General features: G+C 38.8%; 1 protein-coding gene across 3 annotated transcripts in view; it reads right to left on the reverse strand.

The window, feature by feature from the left end:
• Positions 1-284: 284 nt before the first annotated feature.
• The window catches only part of gatad2b (GATA zinc finger domain containing 2B), a 50,558-nt gene continuing 24,737 nt past the window's right edge, over positions 285-26,105 (reverse strand). For all 3 annotated transcript variants that reach the window (XM_089123141.1, XM_089123140.1, XM_089123139.1), the window contains exons 2-11: positions 20,003-20,353; positions 17,536-17,665; positions 17,292-17,423; positions 12,238-12,366; positions 11,702-11,872; positions 10,359-10,713; positions 8,823-9,025; positions 7,824-7,934; positions 7,454-7,655; positions 285-4,251 (exon numbers count right to left, since the gene is read on the reverse strand). In XM_089123141.1, coding sequence (XP_088979267.1) covers positions 4,115-4,251; positions 7,454-7,655; positions 7,824-7,934; positions 8,823-9,025; positions 10,359-10,713; positions 11,702-11,872; positions 12,238-12,366; positions 17,292-17,423; positions 17,536-17,665; positions 20,003-20,352 — 1,920 coding nt within the window. In that variant the 5' untranslated portion in view covers position 20,353 and the 3' untranslated portion in view covers positions 285-4,114. The remainder of the gene's footprint in view (positions 4,252-7,453; positions 7,656-7,823; positions 7,935-8,822; positions 9,026-10,358; positions 10,714-11,701; positions 11,873-12,237; positions 12,367-17,291; positions 17,424-17,535; positions 17,666-20,002; positions 20,354-26,105) is intronic.

The following is a 26,105-nucleotide window of genomic DNA, read 5'->3' on the forward strand; positions in this document are numbered from 1 at the left end:
TATATCTCTTTATGAACTTTTTGAAGCGTCAAAGTGGTTGCGTAGCTGTCAATAGATGGACAGTTTCAAAGATGAATGTGTTTGGAACGACATGAGGGAGAATAATAACACAATTTTATGGCCGAACTATCACTTTAAACATTTAAAAGAGAGGTCTTAAAATACAAAATAATAATTTAAAAAAAGTAAAACGTCAAAAAATACTAAAGGCAAAATAGGCCAACTAAAAATGTAACAAATAACACCATAAATGAGCTGCGGACAAATGTTAACACACTCCGAGATAAACTGTTCCATCCTTTATTAAACATAGCTTGCAAGTGATAAATATTACAAAGTTATTTCCTCCAAAATTAGCTTATTTTTTTTTCAGTCAATGCATAATTGTTGTTAATCAACCGGCAGTAATCAAACAGCATTTTTTCATCTCCATTTTAGACAGTTAAATATCAAGGATGTGCAAAAGGTCTGGATTAATGTTCTAAATGAAAATAAAAACTTGACAAAAAGCACTTTTCCTTGACTAAAATCAATAAGCCAATCTCCAGTACTTTTTTTTTTACTGTACACAATTTAATTAATCATAGTTTTCTTTTACAAACGGATTTCAACATATTGCCATTTGCTTTAAAATTCAAACTGGGTAAATTGCAGCTAAGTCTATTTAAAAATATATGAAAGTTCAGATGAAATTCAGAAAAAAAATGATGACCAAAAGCCCTCTCTCCCACTTCAACAATATCAAAAAAAAAGAGACTTGCAACAAATAAAAATCAGGGAGAGGGGGGAAAAATTGTAGAGAAAAAAAAAAAATTGAAGAGAGAAGTAAACCCCAGCGCTAGAACTCCAGAAAAGCTGATTGTCCAGTCAGAGAATTATGGACAGTGATTCCATGACATGAATCTTGAAAAAGTATATCTAATAGTCACAAACCTTAGGATCAAAACTTGCATGTGTGCGAATTGTCCATTTTTTTCTTATGATTTCTTATGATTTAAAGGCTGAAGGCAAGAAGCATTGGAACAGTCAAAAACAAACAAACAAGTTTTTTTTTCTTCATCGTATACAATGTATACAATCTTCCATGAAAAGAAAATAATAATAAGAGCATTGTGATTTTTCCCTAGAAAGAAAAAAAAATAGGGATATATTGAAGAAAGTTTGTACTGTAAGCAATAGAAAACAAATGTACACAATCTCCCCTGTAGGGTTTTCTGCACCCAGTTATTTATCTAAAGCATTAGCATGCTTTGATTTTAATATTTATGATGATCGCTTTGGATTTGGTCAGGTGAGGACTAATACTGTCAAATGTTTTATCCAGTCCATGTTCTGTAAGACCAACACTTTGTGTGGGACATTAGGGAAAGGAACTTATTCACTGAACATCAATGCTTGAAATAAATTGTGGTAAAAAAAAAAAAAAAAAACGTAACATACGAGACTGTCCCATCATGTCTTAGTCCAAAGACTACAGAATGGATGGATCCACCAGAACAATGAACTTTTTTTTCCTCTGCAAATACTACATACTACAAAAAACGTACAGCCGGGGAGAAAATGCATCTAAAGAGCTCATTCAAAAACAAGAGAAGTATAATCCCATACATTTTGCACATTTGTTACACAATAATACACAGTGATCACAAAACGAAATGACAAGCTTCACAATATTCATGGCTTTTTGTTTGCTTTTCTACACAATATACAACCATTTTAATTTCATTTCATTATTTTTAATTCAAGGGAGAAAAAAGCATATGTACAATAAGTCATTATTACTTCTGACCTAGCAAATATCGTGTCATCATCTGTTCATACATTTTTTTTTGTTTGATTAAATTTGATTTTTTTTCTCCTTTTTTCTTTCTTTTATTTTTTTTAAGAAACAGCTGAAATTAAACAACCAAACAAAAATGGAACTTAATCGAGGAGTCAAAAAGGAAGTTAAACTTCAAAATCCAACTTTCTCGTAAATACATGAACACAGGTATATGGATGCATCTAATATAGTCTACAAGAGAGAGCAGGAGAGAGAAATGAGTTATTATAAACACCCTACGTTCATTTAAAAAAAGAAAAAAGAAAAAAAAAAATACAGATCATAAAATTGAGAAAAGATACTATCAAAGGCTGAACAGAATGAGTAAAAGGGACTGATTTATTTTCATAACCAGGAAAAAAAATGAAAAAAAAATGAATAAAAATGTAAACATCCTATCATCTAATATTGCACCTGAAAATTTAATCCAAGGTAGCTTCAAAATTGTTTTGTTCAAAAGTTGCATCGTTCCACCACAAATCAGTGGCGTTATACAGGACACAGTTTAAAAAAAAAAACTGCAAGGATCAGTGACTATTCACATGACTGAAAGACGCATGTGCACAGATTCATTTCCAATAATTCACCACTTCATAGCTTCGAGTTTCCTCACGGCTATTAAACATGACCTGCATGACAGACCTCTAAAGTCTGATTTCCAAAAGAACCAAACGTGTCATGGTAAATGCTTAGGATCGGGAAGGGAAAAAAAAAAAAAGTTAAGTGCTCAACTCCTTGACAACAAGCAGATGTTAAACCCTTCAGAAAGCCATTGGTGAAACGGAGCACAGGCGCAGTCCGAAGTCATCCTGCACAGAATCCCTAATACTGCATATCAACTAAACACTGCTTGTACGGTCACCATCGCCTCCAGGAACGCTTGCATGTCTAAAAAAAAACACAAGTACCGTATCTTGAAATGCATTCATTCAACATGGGGTCGAAAAAGCAGGTCTTTCTCCCGACTCTCTCCGAGACATCCGATGGCATCCATACCTCAAGCTGAAACATTCTTATCCTCTTTCGTTTAACCATTTTTTTCCACTTATTAAGAAGAAAAGTGCTCCTCCATAACGAGGCATCTCATGTGCATTGCTTTAACATGATGATTGATCCTTGTCAATGCCTTCTGTTAAAACTCACGTTAATCTACGCATAAACCGTTTTTTTTTTTTTGTGTGTGTTTTTTTTTTTACCAATAATTCCACCTATTTGACATATCAATGATTATCGTCTCCCGTGGCAAGTACCTTTAAGATACACGGCCATTTCAGACGGAGACGCCGCCCGACGAAGTCCAAAAAACACCCAAGCAGAAAGAAAAATCAAAAAGAGACAAAAGTTCATGGAGACGGGACTCTCTGGCTTCATTCTCTGCTGTGCAGTGAAACACGACGTCACCACAAAAGGAGTTATACGACATCACTGCATCCTGTGAAAGTGAGAGACACGGGAGAGATCCTGCTCGGTAACAGGTCTCGGATTCGACAGTTTCTCCGTACATTCGACAGCAGGAGACTCATCCGTGCCAGCGCAGGTCCGCTTTCGGTTCGTGTGGCCTTCTCGACGTTGACTAGATCAGCACTCTGCATAAGGATCAATCTGATCAATGTACATGAGTCGGTCTCAATCTCTCTGAACCAGAAGGTTCTCGGAGGACTTTGTAGTTTCCAAACGTGTACCGCTACAAAGATTCTTCTCTCTCTTTCTCTCTCCGCAGGTAAGAACGCCTTAACCATTCCAACTCTGAACATATATACGACGTGAGAGAGAACGAGTCTAATTTTACATGGGCGACTGAGGGAGGAAGATTTCAAATGAACCAAAAATGCTTGGAGATTTTTTAAGTGACCCTGCAATCTGGCATCCTCCCTCTCGAAAGAAAAACATTAGGGGAAGAACGTAAAAAGATGCAAAAACCACTAAACCTACTAATAAGTGTAATAAGAGTAACTGTAACAGAAGCAACAATAATACTAATAATAATAACTGTGATAATAATAGAAGTAGCAATAACAACAGCAATAATAAGTTGAGATAACAATAAAGAGCTTTGCTATAGTAGGAAACCGAAGTTTGAGATGCACAGTCTGGTGTTTAAAGTCTGACTGATTGAGCTGTTCTTATGGGTTAGTTGGGTAGGCACACGGACAGGCACTGCATGCGATGGGGTGATGGTGTGTGCGTGTGTATGTGTTGGGGGGGGGGGGGGGGTCGGGATGTTCTGATGTAGAACGGAGGGGTGGTGGGGCGTCCGAAAGGGGGTGGGGGGGTCTGCAGTCCCGTCGGGGCTCATTTCTGTCCGGTGATGGACTGGGATATGGAGCGCGGGGGGATCATGTCGAGCAGATACTCCCGCTGACGGTCCGCTAGACTGGATGCCTTGTGGCCCCCAATGGCTCCAGGATTTAGATAGGCAATATTCAGACCTGCGATGGAGAAGAAAGACAAAGAGGGGCCGGGATAAGTAAAAGGAAAAAAAAAAGTGCTCCACAAATGAGTTCCTGACATACACTCCAATAATAACAATTCTCACCAAGAAAAAAAAAAACGTGATCCTATCAAACCCAGACAATCATGCCAATAAAATTAAATATAAAAATAAAAAATAAAATAAGGGGTAAGCGTGAATTTAAATCAAATTAAAATGCGTTGAAATAAAAAGTAAATTACATTAAATTTGAATAATATTTATTTTTAGTGCTATAAAGTACCGAAGTGATGACGTCACCTCGGAAGCTAGCGGCGCATGGGTTCCCTCGATTGAAAAGCTATGCATTTTCCCCATAGACTTTTGGAAAATCACAAAAAAATAAGATCTGTATTTAACAAAGAGTTGTGACCCTTACACGTTTTGTCTGTCAAGATAATCTTTACAAGTTAATCCAAAATGTATACATTTTGAAGCCTATATAAACACAAGCAGACACAATAAAATTTAAAGACCACAAGCAGGTTATAACCGTGTATTCTATGTCATAGATCAAAACGTGAAAATATCTAGAGGCTTTGTTCACCAAAGACCTTATTTCAGGCGATTAAGCAAAATCCCATAGAAAATGCTAACTGACTTCCGCGTTTTGGCCTACAAAGTGACGTCATAACTTCGGCACACTATTGATTGTTTAAATAAATTGCACATTTTTCTATAATTAATTGCACCACATTTTTAAAATATATTTTTTATAGAATTTCAGTTCATCTCAACGAAATTATTTTTAATTTTTCTATGCCTTGGGCGGGAATTATTAAAAATGAGGAATATTGTGACTGGTCCCAGTCTGCCCCAGAAGAAGAAAACACACTACACAAGCAGTCACAGATATCCCAAGTCTCCCGGAAGTTCAGGGAGTCTCCCGCATATTGATGGCCGCAATTTAGTAAAAATCTCCCAGAATCTAGAGCGAGCATGTGTAGCGTGCGCACGGCAGAGAGAGGGAGAGAGCGAGAGACCTTGCGTGTGTGCACCTCACTAAGCGCATGTAAGGACCCAACCAATCAATTGTCAGTGCGGGCGGGCTTTTATCTCTACTACTCCCGAACCGAATTAAAGCCACACTATGCAGGATTTCCGTTTTTTGTCAAACTGTGACCCCTAGAGTAACTGCAAACTGCGGTAACCCGTCAACGAAACGTAACAAACTGTTCCAGCCAATAACTGACAAGAAGGCCCTGGGGGTGGGGTTTGGGGGGTCAGTGCACAGCTGAGGAGGAGGGAGGTTTATCTAGCCTCCGTTTTGTTTGAAAATACTTTAAACGTCAACAAGAAGTCACATCACCTTTAAGGTAAAAAAAAAAACTGTATAGTGCTGCTTTAATCAGAAATTACTTTGCAAGTTACTTGCTAGGGATGATAGGAAGTGATTTTTTAATGATTTTCTACATTTTTAATGATTACAGAAGTTAAAACGGATAAACTGCAACATTTTATCTGTAAAATGCCACATGCAGTAGCTAATATTAAGAAATATGTTGTGCTTTTACTTTTAAAAATGTAATGCTTACAAACTTTTAAGATTTTGAATACAGAAGTTACATTTGAAATGGTGTAGCCTATTTTCATTTAGATAGCTTTCATTAATAGCTAAGATTAATTACTGCAGTGCATAAATTAAATTTAGATTAAGCAATAAATTCATCAAAGACAGCATGGAATAAATTGTATAATATGCTGTTAGCTCTAATCTGGATGGTTTAACATCCTGAGCCAGAAACAGGAATTTTTTTTATGGAAGTGGGACTGGAGAGGTTTGAAAATCCACTCCCGTGTCACCCTCTACACTGAAGGCGTTTCGGCGAGTTCAGAATCAGTGACACTGACATATAGAATAACTCACTCTGAAATGTAGGGCTGTATTCAACCAAAGAAATCCTTAGTCGACCAAAGTCGAGTCCTGCTCGACGATTAGTCGACTAAAAAAAAAAAAAAAAAAAAAAAACGTGATGTTTTGATTAAACATTTTTTAAACAATTGTCATTGAGCATTTATAAAACAACAACGAAAAAACATCACAAATAAATAAAACTATAATAATAATACAATTCTTTGAAAATTAAGTGATTTTTTAACTGCAAAAAGTGAAGAGCTCTGTCCTAGGTCTATAGTACAGTCCCACTCGCGCACCTGACCACACCACACGCTGCAAAAAATATAACTGCTATCTGCCACATAATGAAAAATTCCAACAAAAGCTCTCGTTTATACAGGCTTTATATTCTTCTTTACTTTCAAAGCTATGGGTTAACTTTAGTCCTGACGATCAATGCGTTTTAAACAACACTCAAAAAAACCCAAATAACTTAAAAACAATCCTAATAATAGGCTGTAGGACTGCGTATAGGTTTATTTTCGTTTTGTTGCATTATTTAGGCTATTTTCAAATGCGTCAAGTGTACAAATAAAAACGAAAACATTAAGAAAACACAATCTATTGAGTCAGCATGATATAGCCGTTAAAAGGCTGCTCACGTCTTTTGCGCGCTCAAGTTCGATTTTAAATGTAGGCGCGCGACTTGCGCGCTCATAATGGCAACGCGATCGCCTCCCTCCACAGTCTTGTCGTCTTTGTTTTAAAATGCAGCCAGACAAAAGATTTATATTTCCTGGACATTTTGTCGACTAAAGCCAAAACAAGCAGCGTTCTAACTGAATGAATACAGCATCCCTTACCGAGCGTGAAGCAGCAGCGCAGCCAGCCACAGGTGCGGTTCCCGACTGTATTATGTGTGTGCGCTAAACTGTGGCGCAGTTACAAAAATAGCCTAAATTAAAGCATTTTAAAGTTGGGGACAAAACATAGGCTAATTATATTTAGAATACAGTAATAAATAACTGCTTATAAATGAATAATTATCAAGGAGTAAGTCATTGAAAAATTCCTACTATTGGTAAAAAAAAAAAAAAAAAAAATGCAACTGGTCGACCAATAAGAATGTCAGTCGACCACGACGGCATCGACCGATTAGTCGACTAAACGACTAAAGTTGACAGCCCTACTGAAATGACTTTGTTTTTTGTGCATGACAAAGCTCTGCATAAAACAAAGTTACACACTAAGGAAAGGTAAAAATGCAACAAAGCATAATAGGTCCTCTTTAAGGTGTACTGTTAATTGAGAAGTATCATCTCACCAGGGATATTGTAGATCTGCCTGCGGCTGTCATGCTGGGCCCGACTGCCGCCACTGGAACTGCTGCTGCTGCCACAGCGCTTGCTTGTCATTCCCAGCAGCCCACTGGCCACCGAGAGCTGGGAGGCCTGGGCGAAGTTAGAGAGGACTCCTCGTGCTGAGCTGGACAGGCTCCGCTGTAGAGCGGCCTGTGGCTGGGGAGTCTGAGAGAAAATCAGAGTTGAATTTCACGACACCTTTTGGCACCATTAAATTGACACTGAATCATCAGTCGTTAAAATCTGTGATTAGCTGAAAGGCCAGAATAAAAAAAAAAATCCATAAAAATGCTCTCAAGAGATGCCATTATTAGGACACACTGAGAGGTTTACCTGTCGGAGGGCATGGTGTCGGATCATGGTTTCCGCTTTGCTCACGCTGGGCACGGTCTGGGCGGAGCTGGGAGACAGAGCAGCCTGTTGCTGCAACCTCTGCTCGATTTCCTGTCAGCGTACAGTCACACAAACTACAGTTACCACACACACTACCAGCTAGGAATGGCGGTATTAAACCAATAATAATCATGATAATGAATGAGTTTTTAATCAATATAAATAATAAAAGACAAATAAACAAATAAAATAAAGAACAAATACTATTATTGTATTAAGAAAATGTTACTTAAAGAAATACATGTGGCTGTATGTCATCGTTTTCAATTAATTTGTTACCATTTTACTTCTGCAATTCTTCAGCAAGTATTATATTAATATTATTTGTATACTATTATAGTATTTATTAATATTATCATTTTTTTAGGGCTGTGAAACGATTAATCGCATCCAAAATAAAAGTTTGTGTTTACATAATATATGTGTGTGTAGTGTGTATAATTATTTTGTATATATAAATACACACATATGCATGTATATATTTAAGAAAAATTTGTTATTAATATAATCAAATATGTATATTTATGTATAATATTAATTTTGTATAAATATATATTAAGTATATACATGCAAATATTTCTTAAATATATACATGCATGTGTGTGTATTTATATATACAAAGTAATTATACACACTACACACTCATATATTATGTAAATACAAACTTTTATTTTGGATGCGATTAATCCCGATTAATCGTTTCAGAGCCCCAAATTCATTTATTTTATTTCATTTTGAATACTTAAGTTACTACATTTCTATTTTTTTTAATGGAACATTCCTGCTTTATGACGATTTTAGCTTTTTTCGAGTTTGTAGTGCGGTATTGGAACTTTTATTGAGAATCATCACATTCATTGTTACTGACTGCAGAAATGTTGATATCATCATGACAACTCTACTTCCAGCAGTGAAATGAAAACTCAGATATCGACTGACCTGTTCTTGCTGCAGAGCCTTGACGAAAGCGTTCTTCAGCCTATTGGTGTGCTCGGCCTTCAAGGCCTTCTTCTGATTGGACGTCATGCACTGCTCGCAGAGGATGCGGCCGCTCTTCTCCTGCTTCCAGTGTGGGGTGAAGTCAGTCCTACACTGGGCACAGAAGAACGGCTCCACGTGTGGCAGTGACCCCCGCATTTTACCTGATCAATTACAAACACACAAAATTGAACCGAGTAAATGTGGTATAATAAAATCACAGGTATGGTTTTATTTTTGGGTCGAGTGTGACCGGCAAATGATTCTATCTCAATACATTGAAGATATGCTCACTGAATATAAACCCAACAGATCACTCAGATCATTAGGATCACATCAGCTAGAAATACCAAGGGTTCACTCTAAGCATGGAGAGTCTGCTTTTAGCTATTATGCCAGCCGCAGCTGGAACCAGCTTCCAGAAGAGATCAGGTGTGCTCCTACAGTAGTCACATTCAAATCAAGACTCAAAACACATCTGTTTAGCTGTGCATTTACTGAATGAGCACTGTGCCACTGTTCGTCCGACTGTTACTGCACTTCATTTTATTCTAAATAGTTTTAATTTACTGTATTTTATTTTTATCATAATTTTTATTTTTCATTATTTCTTATTTTTTATTCTAAACTGTTTTAATTATTCTGATTTATTTTGATTATTTTAATTTCTTCTATGTAAAGCACTTTGAATTGCCATTGTGTATGAAATGTGCTATATAAATAAACTTGCCTTGCCTTGCCTTGCCTATTTGCACAATTTTATCTGTGGATTAAATGACTTGTGCCGCTTTGTTTTTTTAGAGGTGGGTTCACACTTTTAGTTCGATTCTCTTGGACCGGACCAAAAAAATAAAAACGTTACATTTAGGTCTGGTTCGCTTTGTGTTCACAGAGCCATTTTAAAGACCGAGCCGAAAAAAAGGTTGCGACGGAACTTACTGAACATCCAAAATTATTCTGCTTTCTGGACTAAATGTGCTAGTTGTATGTACATATAATGGCATTTTTACCAACATATAAAATGTGTAAAGGAATCAAAACAGCGCCAGGAATTCCTGTTACGCACACAACGAAGACCTGCTGCAAGGAGACGCGTTTCCAGCGCCTGTACTGAACTGTAAATGGGCAGAATTGCGACTGTGGCGAGAACAACCAGGTATGCTTGAGCAATCTGTCCTTCGCAGGATCGCATCTTGTGACATCATGTCCTGTTTTTGGTTTGTTTAGATGTCTTTAGTCTGTGTCGCGTTCATATTTTAGTCAAACCGTACCGGAGTTCGATTGAACGCCCAATTGTTTGTGATGCACACCAGGGTTCAGATGGCTGCGTTCACGTTTATTCAAATGAACCAAATTCATTTTAATCGAACCAAACCTGCAAAGTGTGAACACACCCTGCAATGTGACTTAATGTGTATCATACTGCAATTCAAACTATATTGTGTTTCCATATTGTGCAACAGTTTTTGTGGTGTGTTTTCTTCCTCTTGCTCTCACCCTGACTATCAATGACGCTCTGCACCACCTCTTCCAACCCCACCATGTAGATGAACTCAGAGTTGGCAGCAGAGGGCAGAAAGTGCAGCAGGGGTGCTGGGGGTTTAGGTGGAGGTATCTCCAGCAGGGTCTTCTCCAGCTGTTTGCGCAGGGCCAGTTTAGCGGCTGCTTGGCTGCTGGCCTGGTCGTTCAGAGAAGCGACGCTGGAGGCGCTGGACAGGGTGGATGGGCTGACGGCACCGACCCCGCTGACACCCACCCCGACGCCAGCTCCCGCTGCCTGCATGTGTGCCAGGTTCATGTAGATCGCAGAGGAGCCCGAGCGCTGCGAGACCCCCACCTGCTGGCTGGCAGCCTGCATCACACAGAGCAAAAGGGCAAATCATCAGGACCCACATGAGCCATTTTTATCAATGATTCATGCTGCGACTGGGCGATTTGTTAAATATACGACATGTTCAATATGATTTTGTTGGCGATATAAAACTAAACACTATGAATATTGCTGTGATTTAATGCACAATTTTTATTTGGCTATTAAGTCAAGGGCCGTTCCAGTCGGCTTGTTTTATGCACCATCCAGAGGAGGAGAAATTTTAAAAGCATAATTTAAATCTAAGCGGAAAAAGAAAAAAGTTGAGCAAATTTAGCACATAGTAAAACTATAGTGTACACAAAAAAGAAAAAAAAAATGATTATTTTGAATTTAATTGTTACCTACCTATTAACAAAAAAAACTGACACCCTTTTAAGGAAATTCATGAATATAGAAATACTGAGATATATACACACACAGTACCATTAATATTTTTTTAAAAATGCTCATCAAGGCTGCATTTGTTTAAAAAAAATAAAATAAAAAAAAAAATATATATATATATATATATATATATATTATAAAATCTAATTTATTCATGTGATGCAAAGCTGAATTTAAATAAATAAAATCCTGCTGCTTCATTTTTTTTTGTGGAAACGGCGATATATTTTTCAGGAATCTTTGAATAGAAAGTTCAAAAGAATTCTTTACTGTCACTTTTGATCAATTTAATGCATTCTTTTTAAATAAGCATATTACGTCAACAATGTTACCCACAACTTTTAAACGTTAGTGTGTATTTTGTCAAAAGCCTGAAAATACTTTGCTATATCACGCAGCCTTAGTTTATAAATTCAGTCTTTTGAAACGAGCCTTTAACAAAGTACAAATGTGACACAGCTCAGGTTTTTATCTGGTCATAATCTGTTCTGCTCACATTGTATAATTGTCTAAAAGTTCTACGTCAATAAATTGCAGGGAGAAAAACCACAAAACGAATTAGGTCTAATGTGTTTGAGCGTACCTGCTGATAGCTCACTGCATTACCCAAACCGCCCGTGGAGGAGCGGCCCATGCCAGGCTTGGAGGGCATTCTCTGACCCTGAAGCTGGGCAGGGTTGGGTGCAATAACCCGCTGTGACATCATCATGGGGGGCAAAGATGCATTGGCAGCAGACCTGATTACTGTGTGGCCCTAAGGGGGAAAAAAACACATGTAGAGCTATTAATAAATATGCAATGCACTGTACATCCACTAGATGTCAACAGACACTGTCAGTCACATTGTTGACGTCAAATGCTTTGTTTGCACTCAACAGATGGACTGTAATTAAAAATGGTTACTGGTACCAATCTATACAGTTATGCTGATCTTAAGGTGCTGCTCCCATGGCAACCAACAGCAGGCTTTAACATGTTCAGTCCAATATGTATAACGTAATGAGCAGGAAATGCATTGTGCTTGCTTTAGAAACCATCATTAATGCATGTAGAAAAAAGCAGCTCATATTTGGAAAAGGAATTTTCTGGTGCGCATATCTCCTTTGCATGTACACGTACCTGTGCAGTGCGCAGGTTCTGAGGCTCGGACGAGTGCATGCCGGGCCGGACGGGAAGTTTCCCGAGCCCCTGAGAGCCGTGCATGGGTGACGGCTGCACTGACGACGGGGCATTCTGGACCACCGGCACCTGAGAGGAAAACATTAAGAGGTCAAGATCCATCTAGCAAAAACTCAAACTGTACAAAGAGTGTCAATGTAACTAACAACAACAACAACAACAACAAATATCAATGTATTGGCCTCAACAAACGTCCAAGGGCTGTAATATACATCTTTCTAGTTCTGCAAAGCTCTAAAATATTTGATCAATATTTTTAAATATTGAAGACAAAAAGGGTAAGATCCGCTGTATTAGAGGAACTCAAGCGACATTTCTCAGTTAACGCTGCTGTGCAATTTCCACCAAATGGAAGTAGAAAAACCGGTATTGTTCGGGATTTTACTGATCGTTTAGGATTGTTAGGATGTTTAAGATACAAACACTTCCCTCTATTCCATTGTTCAACAATTGTCCTGTTCCCAACTCACTAGTTGAGGCAACAGATTTTTTTACAGATTTGTTTTTACACTGTCTAGGGATATCACACAGACAAATGTGACTTCACACACCTATTTTAGGGATGTCTGACAGGTAAAAGGGACATTTTACATACTGAAAGATTAGCATATTCATCTATTATCGTATTTCAAGGAATTTTGAAAATTATAATATATATATATATATATATATATATATATATATATACACACACACACACACACACACACACACACTACAAAACATGTTAAACATGTAAAACATCCACACACACATACATACATACATATATGTGTGTGCGTGTGTGTGTGTGTGTGTGTATATGAAGAGTTCAGATGCAAAAGCCTCTAAGTGCCATTTGAAATTTTCTTCTAGAATGATCATTTTTATCAAGCTTGTATATTTAAGTTCAGTAATTTCACTTAAATGGCAATGAAGATTACCTATTAATTGTCATTTAAGTGAAATTACTGAACTTAAATACACAAGCTTGATAAAAATGGTCATTCTAGAACAAAATTTCAAATGGCACTTAGAGGCTTTTGCATCTGAACACTTCATATATATATATATATATATATATATATATATATATATATATATATATACACACACACACACACATCACATTTCATCCTCGCAAATCAAAATCAATTTAGCAAATCAAAATTCGATCCTCCAGTTCAAGAGCAAGCAAACATTGTGCATGAAGAGTGTGTTGTGGCACTTGAACGTCAGCCGCGAGAGTGTGTTTATGGCCATTCCTGTAGCTAGACAGACACTGAGTTGAGTAGTACAGACAAAACATCTCAATGCCACACAGCACATGGACAAACATCACACAAAGCTGTGATATGGAGTCTGTGAGGTTATGGCTACCTGTCTCACTCCGTTACCTTATTTCACCCCCGCTAGTAACCAACGTCCTTTCAACTATAGAACGATATACCTCGACAGTTTTTTCCTGGCATTAATATAACACTCAGCTGGACACGAGGGGAGGTTATTTTGCTTGGTGTTTTAACAGTGAAGGTGAACAAGCTGTACAGGAGCGCTGCAGTGTAGATGTGGAGAACAAATAGAGGCAGATTTACAGAAGACACTGCGACATTCATTTCAGACAATGCTGATTTTTTTTTTTGTTGTTGATGCTGAAGTACTTTCTCCAATTAGAGTTTAATATGAAGAGACAGAAATCACACATCAGCTGTAAAGTGGAAGTGTACAGAAAAAAACAGGATGTAAAAAGTAACAATAGTACAACATAAAAAAAAAAGAGAAATTAGTATAATACTCTTTTTGCCTACTGTAATGCCGACGCAGTTTAGTACATGGGTGGCAAAATGATTAATCATAATTAGGCATCTAAAAGGCATCTACACCAAGAGCAGATTCAGATGATGGACATCTCGTTTCTATTTTTTACATGCTGCAGCTACTCTAGCCTCTTTATTTAGCAGGACCATCTGAAATAACATAATATTATATACAAACATCCTGTGTGTGACTTCATTACCATGTATTTTAGTCATTTAACTTCTGACAGTGACATCTTAAAGGCCAACTGAAGTGCCTTGAAACAGCATTATTCAATGTGTTGACAATTTCCACTGAAACAGGAACAGGGTGGGACAATTCAAACAGCTCCTCCCCTTTTTTTAAATAGCCAAGTGTTTAGTTTATCGCAGCTCACGCGAGAGCCGTTGAGCTCGGTAAGGTCGAAGTTTCTCCATATCACTTTAAAATAAAGCATTCTGTGCAGAACTCGTGCATTTGAACCTCTCTGTGCTGTCGTGTCACTGGGCCGGAGCAGACTGCGAGACACCAACGTGAATCCAGACTTCATTCCCCCCAATGAAAGGCATAGTGACACTGTCTGAATCGTTCCCTATACCCTACATAGCCCAGCATGTGTGATTCACCATGTAGAAAATAGGAAACGTGTGAAAAGTGACAGATTTTAGCCGCAGCTTTAGTGTCTATTTATAATGTAGGGGGCGGGACACTTTAGATTCTAGAGAGCATTTAATTGGACAGAAAATCTGATGAGAACTAAAGTCATCAAAATCATTGATCCATATTGGTGGAAGTGAGAGACGTGTTTTAAATGCTTGCATCTTTTACATTGTTTTGGAGCACACTAGTTTATAGATCACCACATTTTCATGCTAAAAGCCAATTTCATGGAGACTTTAACGGTCCCACTTTATATTAAGTGGCTTTAAGTACTATGCACTTACATTGAAATTAATAATTTGAAACAATTAACTTATTGTGTACATGTTTACACGTACTTATATTTTGAAAATACTTGCATGTAATTACAGCTGTAATTAATTTATGTAATTACATTTGTAACTACACCGTTGCCCCTTCCCTTACACGACCCACCCTTAAACCTACCCATACCACACACACCTGGACCCTAACCTTACCCGTATCAGAATAGCAGCAAAAGAGTTTTACAATACAACCTAGTGTTGTCACAATACCAAAATTATTGTTTCGTTACCGATACCAAGTCAAGAATCGCGATTTCGATACTTTTTGTGAAAATAAAAGTATTTCTTACAGGGCATTTCACATGCACCTCCTTTGCGTAAGTCTGTGCTCTTTAAATGCTGTAATAACCTAACATAAATAAATCATTGACAAACATGCACATGCTCTGATTATAATCATATAACCTATAGATCATTTTAGCTGATGCTTTGTATGCTTTATTTTAGCAGCTTGCTAATTATCTATGCTATCTATGAAAGTTGTGGTGAATGCTGTATAGCTAATACAAAAATAAATAAAACATCTCCAGTTAAAAAATAGCAGATAATTCATTTAAGTAAGAGATCTAGCACTAAAATCAGTTGTTTTTTTAAATCAAGCAGAGTGCTCTTTTTTCCGCTGGTCTTTTGCGGCTCGCGCAGCATCTTCATTCGGATGCGCGCTTCATTCTATCACCGTTGCAGAGACTATTGTGTACAGGCCGCCGGATGGTGTTGCTAAGAACTTGCAAAGTATAACTATCAGACTGGACCTCGCAGCCTCGAAACACATTACCGGCCCACCGGGAAAAGTCCTGAATATCCGGATTGCCACTCCGCTACTGACCGGCGTTCACAATATCACTTGTGCTCGTGCATGGAGCCGTGTCGCTGTAATGTTTGTCTCATTACAGCTGCAGCTTCTTTGCTGCGTGCGTGAGGAGAAAAAACACTGACGTCTATAGGGAGGGGACTGGAAGCGTGCATTGCACACACCAACATGAAATTTGGAACGCTTACAAATCTGGAACGCGGTCATTCATAAAAGTATCGATACTAATACATTTAGGTATCGGTGCATCGTGCAACACTAATACAACCTGAACACAATAAGTACATTGTACTTATTTTTCGATGTAAGTACATAGTACTTAAACCAACTTAATATAAAGTGGGACCCATACATTTCTAATTTGGGTCCTTCTTGGCCAATAAAAGGCAGAAATTGACTTTTTAGTGCTTGTGGATTGTAGACAACATTGCATTGCAATGCTCAGCTCCACAGACCACTCCCACTACTCCGCCCATCAATCATTTCGCACATTGAAATCAGATAATGCGCGCTAATATAATATGACGACGTAAGAGCGTGAAGGAGGCACCTGCGCCGTCAGCCAATGGATTGGCGTGATTCTATATGGGCTTCAGACAATCGGCACACTCACTCTGGCACGTAATTTTACACGTGAAATGCAGCCAAACCTTGGAGCGTTTTGTCTTCGGCATCTTCATTAATCCCCTCGCTATCAGACGTTCCGGAACGATGCCCGCAAATTAGTTAAAATCTCCCAGAGTCTAGAGCGAGTGACCAAGAGCGTGCATGCGAGACAGATCAGACTGTGCTCCAAACTGTATAGTGTGTGCACGAGGGAAAAGGAGAGAGCGAGAGACTTTGCGTGTGTTTGCGTTACTTATTCGGTCTGGTTATTACCGTTTACGTCCCTATTGGCACCGCGTTTTGGTACTCAACCCTATCCATAATGCATCCGTCTGCATATTCAGTACCGCACTATCACTTATCTGTGATTGGTCGGTTAGCGCATTAGGTCTAATGCGTGGGTTTGAAAGGGTGGGAACTAGTGCTTGTAGTCTTTACAGAAATCCCCCCCCCCCCTACACTTCCTCCAACAAAGACGTAAAATGACGATTTTTGCGTCATCTAATTGTGGGAGGAAGTGAATAGGGCAAATAGTTGATTTCTCTCATCTCAGGGGAAAATGAGAGAGTGTTGCACGATTATTCAATAGTTTGACTGGATTTCTAACAATGGAAATCTTAATGCAAATGGGTGGAGTGTCCCTTTAAAGGTCTGATCTGCATGGAAAAATCTGCATACTGCACTAAACAGACACAGTGGTATGGTAGCTATGAGGCTGAAATGTTTTCTTAACTCTGAAAAGGTCTCTAATCAGCCCAGCCATCTAATTAACATAGTTCAAATTCATAATTGATGACGATGAGTACGGTTCTGACCTTTTGCACCACGTTCTCCTTCTGCATCTGACTCTGTCTCAGTTTCTTCAGGAGCACCAGCTTGGCCTCCTCCAGCCTAAGCTCCTCTCGGAGAGCTTTGATCATCTGCTGCCGCTCCTCGCCAGTCTTCCCCTGCAGAACAAACACACACATAAGGGCTCAGCAAACATGTTCACGACACTCACGCAAAGCTTTAACGGTGGGTAACTAACTAAAAGACCCGATTCCTCCATGGATATTGTACCTTAAACAGCTCCAGGTTGGCCTGATGCTGTTTCTCCTCAGGGTGAGGTGTGCTCCTTGGGCTGGACGCCTCGTTGTCTGATAAAATGATAACGTCTGGTGACGGAGTGCGTCGCTCTCGAACCATTTCACTGCGAAGAGCAAAATCAGAGGCGGTTGACAAAAGAGATCAGAAACAAAATCAACCATTAGTATTATCTTTAAAAAGGTACACCTCTTTTAATGCACTTTAGACATTGCACATAACACACAACACACAAAAAAAAAATTAGGAGAAGATAGGGACTGAAGAGATGTGGGGGAAGGTTATCATATATTATCTTATCATCTTTTATTTTATACAGGGTTGACAATGGCAATTGGTACATAGGAGAAAGGATAAAAATCGACTAATACAATATTGGCAATATGGTGATAGTGGGGACTGGGGATGGTGATGGTAATGACAATGGCAATAAATAATAAATGGTTACTTTGTTTACGCATACACACACTCACACACACTCACACTTAGATCAAACACTAAATCACTCTATGTCACTTCTGGAATTACAAGATGGCTTACTACTGCACTATGTTGGTTTGTATGTATGTTTGACTGTTTAATAAAAAAAAAAAAAGAAAAAAAAAGGTACACTACGTAACTTTTGGCAGGTTAATAAACCAAACTGCATAAATCTTGCAGAAGAACACTGTACCCGGAGCTAGTTCTCTCCGTTTATGTCTAAGAGGAGTCACGCAAGTACTAGGATACTCCACAGAGGCTGACGTTTAATCAAAATAACTTTATTACTATTATAATAGTAAAAATATCTCTGTTTACTGGCGAGGTTGGGACAACCTGTCACTCACATGAGACTGACCAATAACATACACAGTAGTGACCAAAAGTGATGTCCGGAGGGGATCCCTGTTTTTAATGACAGATGATATAATGATTTTTAGTTATTCTCTATATCGGTGCTCACTGTTTCTGGTTGAATTAGTTAGTAGTGAGATTTCCTAAACACGCTTAAAACAGCTGACCAATCACAACACAATGATCCAGCTGACCAATCAGAGGTCATTGTGCTTTGGAAGGAGGGGATTCATAGAGACAAGAATTAAAATCATGGTGTCAACAATAATTGATTCAACGATGCATCGCAATGCGGGAAATGCACGTTTCAGCAACGATGCGGCAAAGTGCCATAATCGATTGTCATTTATTTTCTGGCCTTGGACAATAAAGTTTAAGTTTCAATTACTTAAGGGGGCTGCGATAATTATGACCGCGATAGACGGTTAATCAAAAACGCACCACAACATCTGAGCACATTTCGTGGGAAACTAGATAAAACTTACGCAGTGTGCAAAACCTGCCACCCAAACCATGTTGATCGTTGGCATCCTAACACAAAAAGAATCGTAATCGAATCGAACTGTGAGTGCAGTGCCACCCCTAGAAAAACAAGGTGTTTTTTAAACATTCAAGCATAAAAACCTATTCTAATAGACCCCAAAAACCAAATCCGACTGAAAAATTGCATAATAGGTCCTCTTTAAAGGGATACTACACCGTTTTTTCATATTAAACCATGTTATTCCCATAACCAAGACGAGTTGATACATACCTCTGTCATCTCAGTGTGTGCGCTCAATCGCTCTGCCACGCGAGACACTTTTTGATTGCACTTAACTAACCCAGTTCATTCATTAGGATCCAAGCAGAGAAGCAACCAAAAACACCCCCAGGTTTTCCCTATTTAAATACAGTTACACAAGCAGTGTAACTCAACCTAGAACGGTGACACAAAAATAAAACGCTGCGCTTTTCTAAGCGTGTAAATTGGATAACTATATCGTATGGCGGAATACCACAGCAAGTGCTTGGGAGCACTTCAACTGAACGCATATGGACTCGGCGCAGTAATATCACTCTGGAGAGTGATAGGGGTGAGAGGACTTTTCATGAGTGATGATATTACTGGGCCGAGTCAAAGTGCTCCCAATCACTTGGTGTGGTATTCCGCCATACAATATACTTATCCATTTTACACGCTTAGAAAAACGCAACGTTTTATTTAGTGTCACCGTCCTAGGTCGAGGTACACTACTCGAGTAACTGTATTTAAATAGGAGAATCATGGAGTTGTTTGGTCGCTTCTCTGCTTGGCCCATATTGAATAAACTGGGCTAGTTAAGTGCTATCAAAGTGTCTCGCGCCAGAGAGATTGAGCGCACGCACTGAGCCGACAGAGGTACGCATCAACTCGTCTTAGTTAAGGGAATAACATAGTTTAATAGGAAAAAGGAGTATCCCTTTAAAGTATTTGTGGTGGTAAAAGGGTAACTAAAATACATGTTAATAGAGTTCTGGACGTAATCATAAAATATGACTCCGATGAAAATTTTTCCCCTCAACGATGCAATTTTAACTCAGCTTAAAGTTATGTCCAAACTGATGTGGAACACTCCCAAAACCTCACCTCCTTCTGGCACTCATGTCCACTGGCTCATCTACTATGTTTTCCTTCCCATTCTTGCTGGGACCTCCATGGCCCCCGACTCTCAAACTTCCGTTCATCTTTTCCTCGTAGGGCACAGCTCCCATCAGCCCCTGGCTGCCCCCGGGACCTTTGCCCTCTGCCATGGCTGCAGCAACCGCCGCCCCCTCTAAAGCAGCCAGATCCTTGCGTTTGAGGAGGGCAAGCATCTTCAGCCTCTCCATGGCCTCGTGACCCTCCATCTTCAAGCGCTTGGCCTCCCGCTCATCTGGTGCCTCCAGACCCCGCTTCAGCAGGTTCAGCCTCAACGCCTCCTCAGACATCCGCTCCATCCTGTCAGAGACACACAGAGAGAGAGAGTATCTGTGAACACACTTGTTAAGCTTTTAATCATCCACATCCAGGTGCAAAGTTCATACGACTGCCCCCTAATAGTCGCCGAGAAGAGGCTTACACAGGAGTCGGGCAAGAAATCCAAACATTCGCTTACCCATCGACCTCAAATATGGCTTATGATTTGAAACGCGTAATTTGGCTGCTCCCTCTAACGTTTACCTGGATTAATTAGGCACATATTTAAGTGTTTTTCTGTTGAGAGTGGAAGCTAACGTATTAGCACGCTAACTGCATGGCATGGAGGAGTCGGCACACAGCAAATCACTTGCATTTTTTCCTCATAACAGCGGAAATTACTTCTTCTAAAACTCTTACCAAAATGATGGAGTTGTTTATCATTCGAAACTGTAAAGGGTCTAACGATAACAAATCGTTGTGTTGTGCGAACTAAAGCGCGTCACAAAAATGGCTACTTGCCTCACAGACATGAGAAATATATCTATAGAAAGCTTGAAATGTTTGGAAAAACATGCAAGAAACTTTTAAACAAATTAATTCAAATCTAACATAAATACTCTCTGCTTATGTACTTAATCAATACGGATGAGACATTTCTCTTTAAATACTTAGAAATGGTGAGTCAGCATCGTCAACACCATTCTCCATAATAAATAATTAAGGTCTCATTGATATTTTTTCCAACACATTCATAATAATTACTTTTGTGACATTGCTTTGCTGCAAGCTTTATGCATGACCTGGAATAGATATTAAGTTAATTATGGTTTAGTATTGAAATTGATATACATAAGCAATTAGTCAACTAATGGCTAAAATGAACAACTACTAGTCGCCCCGAAAAACCCTTAGTTAGGGCATCCCTAGTTGATATAAAATAATTAATTAATAATGAATTTTAAATAACTTGAGGCACTATTTACCAAGAAATATAAATATTATACAATATACAAGTTACCTTTTAAATAAAAAGGAATGCATTGTGTTGAAGAAGAGTGTATTAACTCTCACAGCCGTACCAAGATCTGGTTATGCTATCGGTTACTGAAATTTGGTATCGCGACAGCCTTGATCTAATCTTTATGTACAAATTCTCCTCCTTGAGACCAATGCAAACCACTTAATTATTCTTTAACAATGAAAGAGCTGAGAGCAAGAGAGAGAGAGTGAGAGATCGACTATGACTCCTCACACGCCCACAGTCTTTACAGAGCCATTAGTCTGCCTCGTGCTGAGGCTGTGGACTACAGTGCTTGAGAACCAAGGCCTCTCCAGGCTTAATTGATAAATTACATGATCATTACATACAAATCAGTGTAACTTTCATGGTTTGACTGAGGAGATTTGCTTGGGCTGCTAGTAGAGAGGGTCTCCCTACCTCACTTTAGGAGTCATATCTGAGTTCAGACGCGCAGCTGAGCAGAGCTTCCCAAAACTCCTGCTGACAACGTCACAAAGCGGTCACTGAGAGGGGACCGACCTTCCCCACTTGTGGGATCGTATTTCTGGCACCAAATTACTGTGACTGAAGATTCAAGCCTTACCCAAGAACTATAATTAGAGACTTTCTCTGATGAAGGAGAGTTCTGTTTCAATTTTATATATTTTTAGTTTTATTTTTGCATTTGAAAAGTAAGTTTAAGTGCCCCCATTATGCCATTTTTAAGGTTCCTAATTTTGTCTCGGAGGTCTCTTACAATATGTTTACCTGCACCCAAGGCTAAAAACATTGTAATTTTCTCATAATATACATTACACATCACCTCATTTCACAAAGAGTCTGAACAAGGTTAGTTTGAAGATTCAGTCTCTCTAAACAAGACTAATGACTACTTGTTACATTGTTATGCAGGTTTGTAACAGGAAGTGTGACTGGATTTGCTGAGGACTCTAGAGATGCACCGATTGACCGACGCATGACCGGAACCGGCCGATTTTCACGTGATCGGCCGGTCAGTCTGACTAATGACGATTTTATGCCGGTCAAATGCACTCAGGCACCGCATGATTAACATCGCGCAACATCAGTATCTCACGTGTATACGGAACGCACATGTAGGTAACCTTGTGAATTACGACCGTTTCACACCTTATTTACATCGCGAGTGTGAGCGCCGCATATTTTTTTCGGCTTACATGTTACTCAATGAGTGCATTCACACCAGGAGCAGGAGTTTTTTTTTTGCTGCGCTGCTCATGGTCAAAGTGAAAGCACACTTTTGATGAAAAAAAAAGGATTTAAAAGTGCCCAAAATGCACGGAATTCGCATGTCGTGTGTTTTAACAAAAACATGTCAGAAAAGAAAATTAACCCATTTAAACTTGTTTTTATTATTGAGTTTGAGTAAAAGTATATGGTGTTTATATATATATATATTTGAATAAAACCGCAATCGAAAATCTGTATTGACAGGTCAAACTCAATGAAAATCGGAAATCTGAATTGGCCTAGAAAATAGTAATTGGTGCATCTCTAATGAACCATTGACAGTTTGAAATTGATTCTTTCTTTAAGGAGACAATAACTTTATTTGTCATGCACTTTGACCTTTTAAACTTTGCAGACCTTTTATAATATCCAAGACTAAATTTAATCTGTTCATCACATATAGCGTCTGAGTCTCTTCAGAAAATTTGGACTCAACGCCTCAATTCATATGGATTAGTTTTACGATCTCTTTATGAACTTTTTGAAACGTAAAAGTGGTAGTCGCGTAGTCAACAATGCCTCTATGTCTTAAGGGTTTGGAACAGCATAAATGGCAGAATTTTCATTTTTGGGTGAACTAACCCTTTAATGTGCAGCAGTTTCAGAAACTATTTTTAATTCACAGAACGTGGATGTTATTTCAGTTATTTCACACTCACAGTAACCAAAAATTATGCTAGAGTAGCAATAGGTGAAATTTGTTCGCCAGCAATAAGAAGATTACAAGAGCAAGCAAACTGCAACTGGTTTCATTTAGGACCTGAGAACAGAATACAGACTTTAAATTTCCCAATTACCTAAACCGAAGTACCAAAACTATGCTAACCGCTACGCAACAGCTCTGTTGTCGAACCTAGTTTTGAAACACAGCGAGTCTGTTTTGTGAAACCAAGGGAGAAAACTGTGGTGGAGTAGATTGATAAACAGCACTTGCTAAAGAGACAGTAAAGCCCGGGAGACATCCCTGGTGTTGTCTCCTATAACATAATTTATGGTATGATGAGACACTTCAGAAATCACAAATTCGTACATGTACAGGTAAAACTCCAAATTGATGTCCTATAAAAAAAAAAAAGTATAATAGGTGTAACACATGGTAAACCCAATAAACAGTGTAAACCAGCAGTGACATTCGTTTACTGAAGCACAAGATGAGCTAATCTCTACTGCTGCATTCTTACAGTCAGCCATTAACTTCCTGTTCTCCCCTCTGGACAAAAGCACAACACACGGGAGCCCGACAGCCAGCCTATAACGTGACTCAATCACTCTGCGTGTGTGTGCGTGTGTATGCTCCCATGTGATGTGCACGCATACACCGTGGGGTCATGCATGCTCAAGTGCAGATTTGACTGTGTGTACACATAAGGCTCTGCCGCGCTCTGGACATGTGTCACGTACTGCAGATCTAAATGATCATGTGTGTGTTTGCTCGTCTTTATTAGTTAGGCACGCTTGGGCGGACCCTTCATGGCCAGAGGGCAGAGAGAGGCTCTCCCCCCTCCCACACACACACACACACACACACACGGGGAGTGTCTGGACAGTGAATGTGCAGGACTATATGCAAGGCTATTGTTTGTGCTGGAACCTCTTTATCTGTCTGATGCATTTGTATTCTGCTCGTAGCTCCAGTCTAAAAGGTAGAACATTATCAGGTGCTCGCTGTATACACTGTATATTAATAAGAAAGAAAAACTTTACATAAAGATAGATATACAATAGGGCTGTACGATTAATCAAAATTGAGTTTCGATTTTGGCTTCCGACGATTGTGAAAATACGATAAACGGGATAAAATGATTATTGGGCCACATTCCATCCCACATTCCATCCGTCACAAAAACAGAGTTGATATTAAAAAGAGTCGAAAAAGTGTGAGAGAGAACTGGCGCTGTTCGAGCATGTACATTTGCAGTTGAATGGGGCTGGGTAAAAAACACAATTTTAATTTTAACGATCCTGAAGTAAAAAAAAAAAAAACCTGATACTCTATGCTTATTTTCATAAATTTATTTCAAACGTCGCTGTACAAACACTGTAAAAAAATATTGTTGGTTTAACTTAAAAAATGAAAGGGGGGTTGACTGCGATATCATTTTTTTTTCATTTTAAATAGTGTGTAATGTTGCTGTTGGTGCACAAACAGTATCTGCAAAGTTGCAGCGCTGAAAGTTTAGTGTAAGCAGAGATATCATCTTTTAAAAATCCTGGAAGTTTAATGCCTACAAAAACGACTCGATTGGAACTACAGCTGGGTTTTAGACGTCACTAACCCACACATTTGAATCAACCCTCCCTCCGGAATATGCAAAAAAGGACATGGCCATATTTCTACGGCACGTCGAGTGTGTTATGTTCACCCAGCTGTCAGGTCTTCCGTGTTCGGGCTTCCCACGGATGCTGTAGTTCATCAACAATGGATACAATTTATGTGTGATTATGATTATGTTCCTGAAAATGACGATCGTAATTTAGCACTCTGTGCTGCGCATTTTACGGAAGACATCTTCCAGAATCTCCACGAGTTCAATGCCGGATTCAACAAGAAACTGTTACTAAAACATGAAGCAGTTTCAACTTTAAAACCAGAGGCAGCAGTTGTTGGGCCACAACCTCTAAGTAGTCTAAGACTTCATCATTTTAAATGTATTTGCATGTATAATTCCAGACGTAGCCTTGTGTTTTATTTTTTTCAAATGCCAGCGCTGGCTTTATCCACTAGGCTACTAGTTATGCTATTTTATGTCTACGACAAACGCATACAAACATTATGGACCTGAATTTTGTATAAGTACTAATGTTGTAAATGTATTTTTCATGCATATATACTTTATGACGTTATTTTCGATTTGATCAAGAAAGTAAACTTGCCAACGCTGTTTATGCTTAACATTAGTAGCCAGTCAGTTGCTATTGTTGCCAGTCAGATGCTATTGTGTAAAACAAATGTGTATGAAGTTAAAAAAATTTAGCAAATTATCATTCAGAAACATTTAGTAAGAGCCGTGTGTGGTGAGGTTCTGTTTGATTCTCTTCATTGCGGCTTTCTCGGTCTGATTCTGCCTCAAACTGATACTGCAGTTCGACACATCTGGACCGGAGCTCATGACATGCATGTTGCGCCCGTAAAGGTAATGGTAACCTTCCGGACAACGTGTGTGACAGTTTAGCCTATCACAACACACCGGCCCACACTAACCAATCTGAGCCCACAGCGTGTTTCCGAGGGAGTGTTTTCATAGAATCAGGAAGTCAACCACTCGTTCAGGGGACAGAGGAGAAAGCGGCTTACAATAAAGGTAAAGTTTATGAAAAATAAGACTTTTAAAAAAAGAAAAAACACGAAATACATGTTATATTGCACCCCATAAACACAATCATGCAAATACCTAACTGCATTTTTACAATTAATAAAAACATAATTTAAAACAATCTAAAATATGTAGTGTTGTTTTAACCCTATGACAAACCCAGCCATTGGGTTACATTTTTAACCCAATGTTTGAGTTTGTCCATATT

This window comes from Pimephales promelas, chromosome 18 (assembly GCF_988280905.1).
Source record: "Pimephales promelas chromosome 18, fPimPro1.hap1.1, whole genome shotgun sequence".
Taxonomy (NCBI): Eukaryota; Metazoa; Chordata; class Actinopteri; order Cypriniformes; family Leuciscidae; genus Pimephales; species Pimephales promelas.